The sequence below is a fragment of the Protopterus annectens genome, chromosome 12.part0, assembly GCF_019279795.1.
Source record: "Protopterus annectens isolate FY-2018-M chromosome 12.part0, PAN1.0, whole genome shotgun sequence".
Lineage (NCBI taxonomy): Eukaryota > Metazoa > Chordata > Ceratodontiformes > Protopteridae > Protopterus > Protopterus annectens.
In genome coordinates, this window is record NC_056746.1 from 503,432,076 (window position 1) to 503,445,863 (window position 13,788).

General features: G+C 39.0%; 1 protein-coding gene across 5 annotated transcripts in view; it reads right to left on the reverse strand.

Moving 5' to 3' along the window:
• EEF2K (eukaryotic elongation factor 2 kinase) overlaps positions 1 to 13,788 on the reverse strand; it is a 469,356-nt gene that overhangs the window by 139,959 nt on the left and 315,609 nt on the right. For all 5 annotated transcript variants that reach the window (XM_044089631.1, XM_044089635.1, XM_044089634.1 and 2 more), the window contains one exon: positions 4,224 to 4,425. In XM_044089631.1, coding sequence (XP_043945566.1) covers positions 4,224 to 4,425 — 202 coding nt within the window. The remainder of the gene's footprint in view (positions 1 to 4,223; positions 4,426 to 13,788) is intronic.

A 13,788-nucleotide genomic window follows, 5' to 3' on the forward strand; every position in this document is an offset into this window, starting at 1 on the left:
AAGTTACTAAAGTAAACAGATACCTTTTTTTCTTCCTTTTCTCTTTCTTAAGAAATGTAGGCATTAGAGTGCAAAAGAGAAGAAAAGCTAAAAAAAGCATGTTTAATTTAATACTGTAATTGTGGGTTGTTGGTTGGGGGACGGGGTGTAAACATACACAGATCATAATATATGTACATCTGATATGTTTTCTCTTACTTTTGGATAGGCGAGTGTCTGGATTAAAACCCTAGGCTTAATCTAATAACAAACTTTACGTGGAAACAAGTAAACATGAGAACACAGAATATAATAAAAACGTTTTCTTTTAGCAATAAATATTTCATCTTGTCTTTCAAGCTACTTCAGAGGACTACATTTTTCTTTTTTCTCGTAAGCTTCCATGGAGACAAGCTGATAACAGGGCAATAAAACACAGACCATTGGTTTCTTCAAGGCTGAAAGTTAATGATTTCTGAAAGTATGCAAACTGTTTTCACATGGGGATAAAGATAAAAAAGACAGACACCAATTAGTGTAAAAAGAGCACAGCCAATAACATGCATCTTAGCATGGATAACTTCAATTTCAGGTTAATTAGGTCCAGTGTTAGCAGCTGTTTATTTGACAGAAATGTTCCTATTAGGAGTGTTAAACTCCATTACTTGAGGAAGTATACAGTTATGTGTGTTTGTATTGAGTTAACATGTTCTGACGGTGTTTTGTGTGTGTGTGTTTAGTTTTTTTATTTGAGGCTTTTTATTAAAACAAAAACGTCTTATAAAATGTGACATAGATTCCAATGCTGATGATAAAAAAAAATGTTTAAGAGATTAACTGCCAAATATTAATGAGTACATGTATCACAAAAGCTGGACATTTAAAAAAGCTGCCATATATAACAGGTGGTTATAAAGACTTCTTACCATAATGGTGACACTTCCTATATTACCTTGGAATGTGAATGGTCTCACAGATATAGACAAAAAGGAAAGTATACTTAATTATATTTTAATGTAGAGTGTAACTAGCACTGCTGCAGGAGACAGATTTGGAAAGAAGTGAGCATGTGAATTTGATAAAGAAAGGATTTCAGAATGGATATTCTGCAGTATATCAGGGATAAAGGAAAATAGGAGTACTTGTATTAATTGCTAGAGGAGTTCCAGTAGTAATAGTAGAGGAAAAAAGATAATAATGGCAGATTTGTCGTAGTAAGTGAATACTGGCAGGGGATGAGGATTATGCTGGCATGTATTTTATGCCACCCAAAACTGTTATTATGGAACTTAACTTTTTTTCCAAGAAATAATCAGCTTTCAACAGGGAATATTACTTATATGTGGGGAACAAATTTAATTTGCAACAATGAGGATGTACATGGGGGAGGGGGAGAAAGGAAAATATAACCAACACATGAATTGGTTCATTAATACCCATATTTATGGCAACATGATAAAGTGAAGTATTTAGGAGTATGGAAAAAATAATTCTGTTATGGCAGCTAAGGATATGTGGAAAGAGACAAAACAAAAGATAATATAAAAAGTGATAAAATGGAAGCTCTTGCCTACGGATATGCATAACAAGCTACAAGCAGTAAAATGTTTTTAGTCCCTTTAGTTTTATACACAGGTCAAGCATTTTTTAATCAACCAGAGGAGAAGCTGTTGACAGTAATTAATAATGAGTTAAAGGACTTTATTGGGGAAGGGGGCAAGAAGTAAGTGGGACAAGTTGATCCTCCCATTAGAACAAAGAGGTTTAGGATTACCTGATTTGAAGGGATTTTTTAGAGCTACACAGTTAAGGCTCTTATACTTAACACAAGCAAAAAATGCAATTTGAAGTGGAAAGGGGTGATGATGAAGTGGGAGGGGGGCTCAAGAAATAAGAAAGAATGGGATTCTGGATGCAGATCCTTAAGAAGAATAGGATTTTGGATGCAGACCCTTAAAGAGAATACCAACAGTAATACAGAATATTACATTCATAAAGTGACAGAAAGTATACTAAGAACTAAGGCAACACAGGAATGAAGAAAGGAGATTCTGCCAATAGGGATGGCTGTAATTAGGGGTACACAGAATAGGCAAGAGGGGGCTGGAATTTACTGGAGGAAGCTGGCAAAGGAACCAATTTATTGGAAACAAATAATCTGAGAGAGAAAGGTAACATAATGGAAAGAGGCCAAGATGACATTTGCACTGTAGGTTAGTGACTGCCTTCCCTACTATCAGGGATTGATATCAGCTTATAGAAAATGAGAACGGGATAGTGTAATCCTGAATGAAAGTCCTGCACTGGTTGAGTTTTCAAATGAATCAAGAACAAAAGCTGCAGTAAAAAAAAAAACAGATAACAGTCGGGCATATACAATATTGCACAATAACTGTAAGAATAAATCAGAAGGGGTCAAAAAAAGATTGCAGAGAGATTAGTTATGCAGTTCACAAACAATGGAAGGACATGTGTACGGCTCCCAAATATGCAAAAAATCTAGAAGATTTAGGATTTTTGCCTGGAAGTGTTTGCATTGATACTTTTATACCCGAAGCAGACTCCAAAATTTTTCCTCAGGTGGATGGCAAAATGTTGGGAGTGTAATGGGGAAGAGAGAGGTACCTGGGTCCATGTGTTCTTACAATGTAATGAGGTGGCAGACCTTAAAAATTTCTTACAGAGTACTCTGTCAAGAATACTAAGCGAGCAAATGAGTGCAACTACAGAAATTATTTTTTTTGAGCTGGGATACAGGATCTGAACTGCCTAGACAAAGTAAGACTTTGTTAAGTTTAATTTTGGTGGCTGCCAAAAAAGAAATTACTAGAAAATGGAAATCAAAATCTAAACCAACTATACATGAAGTAGTGAATATTGTAACACAGATTAAAGAACACGAAGTAGGATCCTTAGAAAACGGTAGGAGCAAATTGCACATAAATAAATGGAAATTGTGTGAACAATATATGCTGAAAAATATTTTGGAGGAGGAATGTGGTTTAAGAGAAGGCAGGAATTGAAACATTTATGTAATGTCGCTTTAATTATATGATAAATAGCAATATATGTAGTTTGTAAATATGAACTTGTCAATATGGTTTATTTTTATATAAATGTAAGTCTGTTTGTATCACAAGTGATAACTAAATAAATGTGTTTAAAAAAAATGAAAGTAGAACAGAATTTCCCTAACAGTGCTGTTCAAGCACTCCCAGACACACACTGACAGAATCAAAAACAGCAGGTAGGTTGTCATAATGTGAGCATAAGTATTACACTGACAGTGTTCCTTCACAAACTTTTACGACAAAGTACAAAGTTTAAATAAGCAGTACACAATTGCAGTACACAATCTTTCACAAAATGATCCCCAAACACTGTAATAAACACTGTAAGTCAAAAGCAGCAGTCCCCGACAGGAAACTTCTGATAACTGTGAAAATAATAATAGTTTCTTAAAGGGAAATACTGCTTTTAGTAAAAAAAAAACAAGAATTGCTACTTTTAAAGGGCAATAATCTCTGAGTAGAGGGGTTCCAAAGTGTGTACTTATCTGTCAGAAAAGAAGCTCCTAGCTGATTGCTGCTCCTGAGAACCCCAAGAGATGCTTCTCGATACAGCAATAAAGAACTGAAGAAAACTTTGATTGAGTGCTGATTTTCCTCCTGAAGTTTAGCCAGTCAGCAATCAGAGTGAAGGGGGGGGCAGGGCTTTTTGAAGCTTGTCGGTTGTTGTTTTCTAGGCGGGAAACAATCCATATATGCTAAAGGATACTGCAGGTGTGGGAATGATGGACACTAAATAGTATGTATCTCAAAGGTGCAAAAAGAATACTGAAGCACCAAACTACAAACTGTCTGGGACCTCATTAATCTGTTGGCCATTTTTTTATTATTTTAATGACAGACAACATTTATGTATTTAGCTATCTATTAAGCAAGGTTGTTAATGTGGTTCACATCACTCCACAGAATATCACTAACTGCAATCAAGCGTAACCCAGACCTTCTCAGCTACTGCTGGATTACTATAATCAGTTCAGTAAAGAAATGGTGTGAGAAAACAGTTGAGTGGTCTGTAATTTATATCTACAAAGTAAGAAAATCCAGAATCAGAGTATGACACAATAGTGAACTAGTTTGATTATGTCAGTTGTAGTTTGCCACAAGGCTCAGAAGAATGACAGTGTCTTTTTAACAGACAACCCAGGAATCTGTATGGCACAAATGAAATTCACTTACTTAGACCCTCAAATTTCTGGCTGTGTGGTGTTGCTGGAGATGGAGAAGAAGGCCATGAATCAAATGCTACATCACTCATGTTCTCGTCCCCTGAGTTTTCTGACAGGCGGAAAAGAAGAGGTGGCCTACTTCCTGAAATCGTTCGTACTCGGTTGCTGCCACATTTTTCTTCAGTCCCTCTGAGAATTGTTTCTGCACATTGCTAGGTGAATACAAAGCAGAATTATTAGTTTTCATCTGAATAGTATATTAGCATCATTGCATTCCATGCAAGAGAATGTTTTTGCAATGCTAAAAAAAGAAATAATCAAAAAGGAAGTTTGGTATTTTTCACCCCCCCCCCCCCCCCGCACTAAGGCAAGCTTCTCAATATGAGCTAATATCAAATAAGCAGAGTGTCAAAAGTAAAACTTGAACATGTACCTGCAGAAATGTACCTTTCAGTTATCTGTACACAACATGTTGCCAATTCAGTCATACTATAAAAATAACAGCATTTCATTTAGTTATTATAATAACCTGACATTGATTACTTAAGACTACCAACAACAGAAATAAGAAGTAATACGCCTTCTAGCAATGTCTAAAACTACTTAAACCAACTGAGAATGGGTATTTAACTAGCTGCTACTTATTGATATAGCTTCACCTTATGAACTACAGGAAAACATTGCTCCAAATGAAGCTGTCAGACCTGTAAATAATATAAATACAGCAGAAGTACATAACTCAGAAAACAGTAAAACAACAAATTGTGTAACACGTCATCAGGGCAATTTAGAAATCCTGAAACTCAGCAGGTGACTCACTGTACTCCAACTACATATCAAATTTCTGGGATGCTGTCCCAATAACTTAAAACAAGAGAACAAACTTTCATGTTTTTAAAATACATCTTAAGGAGTATTTTGTAATAAACTAGATTTGCAGCTGTGGATCCCCTGGCTAACAACAGTACTTCACCTATCAATATCACTGCCTATCCCTTCTAACTCACCCTGCAATATATATATACTATAAAACCAAACTCCTCCCCTACTTTTTCCCTTAAGACCCACATTATTCCCCATCATTTCTCTCTCTTACTCTGCACCATCGTCATAAAACTCAACAATTTTATCTATCTCTCTTCTAAAACCTACATTACACTCTAGCAGTTACATCACAGTTACAAATCTAACTAAATAGTTCCTCCAAGCAATATACTATCAGAGCAAATACAAACTAACAACTCTTCATCTCGTCTGCCAAGCATCTTCCTTTAAGAACCTTTACATTCAATAAACACCCCTAAGCAACACATATATTACAACAACTAAACTTTTCACCAAGGTATTACATATCTTCTCATTCAATCAAATCCAACAGCTAGTACCAACTATACTTTGAACTAACTTACATTTCTCTCTGAACATATTGTTCACCTATGCACATGAATTATGCTTTCTACAACTGTTCTAAGTAAAGCTCCTTCTACATTGTACATACCTCTATACAAACTGTATACTTATGAATGTACATCTCCAATCTATACTGAAGTACTCTAATTGTTGTCTTATGTGTGGATAATCAATTGGTTTTATGGCCCGTATATAAAAAAAAAATTGTTGTAAATGATGGAGCTTTTCTCCCCAGGCCTCTCCTGACAAGGGGCCTTCATGCCCAGTCTGACTTCCCTGGTAAACAAGTGTAAAATAAAATAAATACAAATAAAAATAATTAAATGACAGTAGTAACTAAGCATACATTGTTTATTAATAAACACACACAGCCTCTGAAATACATTACTGTGGTATAATGTGAATAGGTTGTAACGTACGAACATGCAGCACATGAACTACGAAGATTATACTCTGACATAGGGAAAAGGGTAATTTGTTACACACCTTTTTGAGATACGAGAGTTGCTTAACAAAGATTTGTTAGCCACCTCTCAAAGCTGTTAAGCTCTAGTCTCAAGCTAGAGCAGTAGAAAGAAACATTGTATCTGATGACATCTGACAGATGAAAGCACTCAATACTTTGAATAAATCGGACAACTTAAGCCTCAGGAAGATTGCTTTGTATTTTCACTGCCTGATAATGAGAATGTGTACATTATACTCAGGTTAGCCTGAAAAATACCTACAGGAATACAACAGTGGATTACTGTGAACGAAGATGCTTTTTTTTTACTTTTACTCATGCTAGAGCATAATCACAGCCAGTGACAGCCACGACTTAACAGCAGACAGAAGCTAAAACAGCTTTAAAAGCTGTTATGCGTGGGTTTTTAGAGCTGTTAGTTTGTCAGAGTGACAGTTTCTTGCTCCTGTCTGTGTTTCATCCCTAAGTATTTACGGCTTTCAAGGATGTGAAACACCTTGCATTTCTACCCTTGTTTCTGTAACTAGTGATGCATCAGAACAGCTAAAGCCACTCGTACTACAAAGACCTAATCATAAATTAGTTATTATTAATTCTTGACATGGAAGTCAAGCCTCACCTCTCAGACTTAGCTTTGTTCTTAAAGGGAATTTCTTGACACACATGTCTTGAACACATAACAAATTGGTTATGACTGGGGCCCTGAGCATAATTCTTTATATATCATGCACCAAAAATACACGTTAATGTACATTTATTGCATGTACTTAAAATTTCACTACTATGTCATCTGTGTTGCTTAATGTGGTCATTTATTTATTCATACATTAATTTACATTTGTAATCTGTGAATGTCCAACAAGGAAATCCCATTTTCAGAGGAGTCATGGAGTCCATGGGAGATAACTCCAAAATACGTAGAAAGGCAAGTTACCAAGACAAACAACATTAAGCTGTTCATTTTTGTCTTTGAAACATGGTGGAAATCATATTCCATTAAAATCTGTGTGAGCACAGGCAGGACCATTAAATATCATTAAACTCCACAAAGACACCCCCAGCCAGTGACCAAATCAGAGAACCAAGAACTGCGAGGCACAGTAATGCTAACTGCTGTACTACTGTGATGCTCACCCATATTATCAATAAATATATTTATCAAGTTCTTATCAACTGTCAGTCAGTCATGGTCTGGATACAAGTATTGCACCCATTCAGGCCTGACTAGAAATAAAGCTCAGTGAGCATATTTCTAACATACCAGAGAATGCAGCTCAATCCATGTTTCTCTAATACATCAAGATATTTTGTCTGTGTCAATAACTTACATATAGCATTTGTTATGACTTTAGAAATAAACATGGACACTGAAGTGCTAACATTTTTTTAGTCTGAAATTCTGCACACTAATCCTAAACCCATCAAATTGTTCACAAATAAAAACTGCAGCTTTGTATAAAATTTTATTTCAAACACATCAGGAAAAGTTTTCTATGTATCAGTTAAACATAACTACTCAGACCCCTCTGTATTGCCATTAACAGCAATCCACAAATTTTAATTAAACTTGAGCTTTTCTAACTAGTATTTAAAAATGATCTTGCCATGATTAAACATTATATCATGCCATGAATGTATTCTGCACTGTTAGGAAAAGTACTCTTAATTTACTGGGCAAACACCAGTTAGGTGTAAATCCTCTTTCATATCTCCCAGATGGAATGTTCATGAATTTTATGTACAGATGTTTCCTTGTTTCTTAATTCTGCATGTTGACTCTCAGCTGCATCTCATTAAAGGCCTGTGTCCACATCACATGTCATGCAGCAGCAAATAATCTGTCATAATGTTGTACACCTGTGCTATGTGACAGCATTGACAGACACATACGACTTTAGTGGCAAGGAATGCTGTTCCTTCTACACTGTGTACAATTGTTGTGGGTCTACAGGCTCAAATTACATTGTATTAGTTGAGTACGTAAGTCCCATTACATCTGCTGATGATTTCACACTGTCCATGTCACATTTTTGTTAGGCGTCCTTGAAGGAGTTAGTAACCTGTTCAGGATTAGTTCCTTTGTCTTGTTCGCTAATGTTAGGATAGCCTCTGACTCCCATGACAGACTGAAGATAATTAAGCAGGCAGTAGTAGCATGAATTAGTTTTGTGTATGGGGCTCATCAGTGTGTCTGATGTTCTGCTCCTTCGGCTAGAAAGCCAGCTTTGCACTCCAGGCTTATCTAGCTGGTTGGACTACAGCGCACCGGTAACATGAAAGGTTAGCCACAGACCCAGTACTACACTGCTGTACTTGCTCCCAACCTATGCTCCTTTTCATTGTGTCTGTGGATCTTGTAGTGTTATGTATGCAGGTACAGCAGCAACCCCCTGAATTACAATGGACATATGATCATCTCTGCCTGTATGTGGAGGTACACCCTGGCTACAGTTCTTAAATGTCCCTGTGTGTGGATCTCCTCCATCATGATCCTGAACTTTCTGCAGCACATCAGAGGTACAAACTGTGTAAACAATATCTGAATACTACACCTAGTGAATTACTTACTAAAACAGGTTATGGAACCTAATGTACACAAGCTACCCTAGATAAACATACGCTGTAAGATGCCCTGCCCTACGCTATTTACTGTATTGAAAAGTACAATTTTGGATATGTAGGACTCTTTTTACATAAACATTATGTCACACTGAAGGGTTTGCAGTTAAAAGAAAGATGTATACCACAATTCTAAACAACTGATAGAAAACTGGCCTAATTTCCTGACTCTGGAACAAACACCTTATAGATGTGTTCATTATGTTATATAACAGGAAATAATATTTCCACTCACTGATTTAGCAATATAACTAATATATTCCAAGGAGAAAGATTTTTGTCAATGCAACAACAGCATTACTTGGACAGTCAGCATAAATGTTTGTAACATGGTCTCCTGATAACCATACCCATAAATTGTATATTTTCTCAAAATTTTCATTCACAACTACCTGCTGCACTTTTTTATCAACAGCACACAATTTCTCTCTACCTGCTGATAACCCACAAGATGTCCTATATCCCTTATAACCATTTCCTTCATCCTGTCAAACTATAAAGGGCACACAGATGTAGATAACAATGGCAGATAAAAACGAAATGGCCCACTTTGCATATTTCTGTACCATCTGCATCAGCTACAGATCAGACTTATTAATAGTTTACTTGTTTTTTTTCTGCTGCTCAGTCTCTCAGTTTAGTTATGCATATCCCATGCATTCTTTTTTTCTCATTTCTGACTTCCCACAGCTGTCACTTTGCAATACCTAAATGCTATCATCACCCAATGGGTCTACCACACCCAGCTAACTGTCCTTTGACTAACTCTGACCCATATATAGGGGATGTGAGGGAAAAGTACAGTTTTGTACCTACCATAAATGTAGATGTCCGATAGATATGCAACTGCAGTCCTTACATATGGGTTGTCCTGCCTCAGGCAGCCCTCGGTCGGCCGGATTCCAAAGTCTGGGTCCGGCGTCGGCTGATGTCGCCTCCTCCCCAACGACAGAGCGGCTGGGGTATAAAAGCATCAGCCAACGCCATCTTCCTCAGTGTTTCTTGCCCCAAATGCCAGGTGCCCTCCAAGGAAGGCTAAATTTAGAAACTGGATAAAAAATTCCAGACATAGACAATAGTAATAAACAGATACACCATAACAGATATCCCCAGCTAATTATAACAGGAGGGAAGTGGACCCAATACACAGAGGGGTAGGAGGGAGGGAAAACCTGACTGCAGTTGCATATCTATCGGACATCTACATTTATGGTAGGTACAAAACTGTACTATGTCCTTCAAGAATGCAACTGCAGTCCTTACATATGGGTTGAATACCATAGCCAAGCTGGGGGTGGTAGGCTCTAAGATAAGGATGGTGTAGCTAAAATGCCCTGCAGGACTGCCGAAGCAAAGCCTGCTCGGGATCTGGAATATAAAGGCAGGTTGTAGTGCTTGGAAAATGTATGCACGGAGCTCCATGTAGCAGCTTCTAGAATGTCCTTTGTAGCCACCCCTCTTAGGAAGGCTGTGGAGGTGGTTGTAGCTCTGGTGGAGTGTGGCCTGATATTGGCTGGCACACCCTTTCCATGGAAAGAATAACAGAATCTGATGCAATGTCCAATCCATTTTGAAATAGTTTGCTTGGAAATTGCCTTTCCTTGCACTGCAGGAGCGTATGCTACAAATAGTTGGTCAGACTTTCTTTTGGCCTTTGTTCTGTCCAAGTAGTAGCGTAGTTGTCTGTGTATGTCCAAAGTATGTAGCAGCTTTTCCCCCTTATTTTGAGGATTGGGGAAGAAAGTGGGCAAGTGAATTGCTTGGTTCAGAGACACCCTGGAAATCACTTTTGGCATAAAAGAAGGATTGGTTCTTAAAGAAACCCTGTCCTGGTGAAAAATGAGAAATGGAGGCACTGCCATGAGGGCCTGTATCTCTGAGACTCTTCTTGCTGAGGTAATTGCCAACAGGAAAACTGTTTTCCATGAAAGAAATTGCAAGTCTGCAGATGCTGCTGGTTCAAAAGGAGGAAGAGTTAGCTTTTCCAACATGAAGTTGAGGTCCTATGCAGGCACTGGTGGCTTTCTGGGAGGTTTGATATTCTTTATCCCTTTTAGAAATTGTCTCAGCAAAGGATGTGAAAACACAGGTGGATCAGTGTTGTATGTTGCTGAAATTGCTGAAGCATGTATTTTTATGGAAGAATATGAAAGTCCATTATGCAGCATTTCTGCCAAGTATTCCAGTATGTGTGGTATGCTCATTACTGATGCATCCTGTCCCTTGTTGGTATTCCAGATGTTGAATCTCTTCCATTTGGCTGAGTAAGCTTTTCTGGTGGAAGGTCTGCGTGCTTCCAATAATATCTGTTGAACTTCCTTGGAAAGGAATGTATGGGTAGAAATCATGGGACCCTCCAGGCTGTCAGCTGTAAAGTTTTCAGGTTGGGATGAACCGTCCTGTAATTGTGCTGAGTCAAGAGTAGAGGCCATTGAGGCAGGGGCCACGGTTTGGTGCAAGTTATGCTCCTTAGTAGTGGATACCAGTGTTGTCTTGGCCAGTCTGGAGCTATTAAGATGCCTTTTGGTTGCTCTGCTTTGATCTTCAGTAACACCTTGGTCATTAATGGTAAAGGTGGGAAAGCACAGATTGTTAGCAAGTTCCAGCTGAATGAGAGAGCATCTATCTTCCAGGCTTGTGGATGGTGTGTCCTCGAGCAGAACTTTTTCAGATGATGATTGAGGTGGGAGGCAAAGAGGTCTATGTCCGGCCTTCCCCATGCATGAGTTATTTGAGCAAAAATGTCTGGATGTAGCATCCATTCGTGCGGGTCCATGATGTTTCTGCTTAGACTGTCCGCCAGAACATTGTCCCTGCCCGGAACAAACTGGGATTGCAGCTGTATGTCCAGTTTCAGGGATTTTTCCCAAAGAGCCATTGTTAGTCTGCAAAGGGGGTAAGAATGAGTACCTCCCTGCTTGTTTATGTACCACATAACAGTGGTGTTGTCTGTCTTTATTAGTAGATGGCCTTGTTGAAGATATAATCCGAAGGCCTCGATTGCATGGATTACTGCTAACATCTCTTTTTGATTGATGTGTAGATGTATTTCCTGGGGGGCCCATTGCCCCTGAATGCATCTGCCCTCCATGTGCGCCCCCCATCCATGGTCTGAGGCGTCTGTTGTAATGGTTTGGCTTGGTGGAGGTTTGTTGAAAGGCATACCTTTGTTTAACTGGCTTGCTTGGGCCCACCACAAAAATTCCCTTTGTAGACATGGGATGAGTGGGATACTTGCTTCCAAGTTGTGGCTGTGTTGAGACCATAAACTTTTTAGGTACCATTGTAGTTTTCTCATGTGAAGTCTTGCCAGTGGAATTAGTAGAATGCAAGATGCCATAAAACCCAGGGCCTGCAGGATTTTCCTTGCAGTCATCTGGGTGAGCCTTGCTAGGCTTTTGAAGTACTGTGGTAATTGTTCTTGCTTCTCGTCTGTGAGGTAAGCCATTTGCGATTGTGTGTCTAGTTTGGCTCCTAGAAAAATTATTTGTTGGGATGGCAGTAGTCTTGACTTTTGTAAGTTGACTGTGTATCCCAAAGCCTGTAGTAAGTAAATGACATAATTCAAGTTTTTTGTCAAGGCTTGCTTGCTGTCCGCTTGTATAAGGCAGTCGTCCAGATAAGGGTATATTTGTATCCCCTGGAGTCTGCAGTGTGCAATTACTGATGCCAGGCATTTAGTGAATACTCTGGGCGCAGTACATAAGCCAAAAGGCAATGCTGAGAATTGATAATGCTCTGACCCTGCAAGAAATCTGAGGTATCTTCTGCAACTTTGTCTGATTGGGACATGCAGGTATGCCTCCTTGAGGTCCAGAGTAACCAGCCAAGACCCCTTGCCCAGCATGGGAAGGAGTTGCTGCAGTGTCAGCATTTTGAATTTTGGTACAATGAGAAAGTTGTTTAGAGTGGACAAGTCCAGTATAGGCCTCCATTGATTTTCTTTTCTTGGAACAAGGAACAGTCTTGAATAAAATCCCTGGCCTTGTTCCTGAGGAGGAACCTTTTCTATTGCTTTTATTTTTATCAGCTTTGTAACTTGTTTGAAAGCCTCTGCCCTTTGATTTTGTGGCAGGTTTGGCATGCCTTGCTTTGTTGGTAAAGTATGGAAGTGGAACCTGTAGCCTTGGTCTATTATGTCCAGAATCCATTTGTCCTTTGTTAAAATGTGCCAGTTTTTTTGAAAATAAGGATAATTTTCCGCCTAAAGGTGCTTCTGTTTGAGCCTTGGTAGGCGGTGCCAAAGTCAAGTCATTGTGATTGTCCCTGTGGAGCAGGGGATGTCCCTGCGGCACCTCTCTGATTAGTCGGTTGCCATTGGCGGCCTCTGTAGTAGCCTCTGTATTGCCCTCTTCCTCGGGCATGCCTGTTCTTTCCCCTTTGAAATTTGTCAGTGTCCGGAAAGGACCAATTCTTAGAAGGCCAATTCCTGCTGAACTTTGGTGGCTGAACCTGGAGGAAATCCTTGACTGTTTGCACTGATTTTGCCTTTTCCTCAATTGATTTCAACACATCCTGAGCATTAGCACCAAATAGCTTGTGTTTTTCCAGAGGTGCATCTAGAAGCTTTACTTTAACATGATCTGGCAATGCCTGTTCTTTCAACCATGCATGTCTACGTATGACTGCCCCTGTCATAGCTGCCCTACATGAAGCTTCCAATGCATTATAACCACACTGAAGAAAATGATTGCTAACCTGCTGAGTGTTATGGACCAAATCCTGCAAGGCCTTTCTGTCTAAAGGCTCAGGAGAGGCTAACTTTTTCTGCAAATCATCCATCAAGAAATCCTGATACTGAAACATATGAAAAAGGCAATTAAGGGCTCTCATGGCAAGAGTGGTTGAGGTATAAACTTTTTTGCCCCACCTCTCCAGGGACCTAGCTTCCCTGTCTGAGGGCAAAGGATTTTTGGCCGTGGATGTGGCCACCCCTTTGGGCCCCTGAGAAATTGTTTCTAGATCCACAGAATGGGCCTTAAAGAAATGCTTGTGCAATTCAGGAACCCTGTAATATCTGTCTGGCTTGACAGGAGCAGGGGGGAGAGAGTCAGGTGTAGTACTCGAATCTGCGTACACA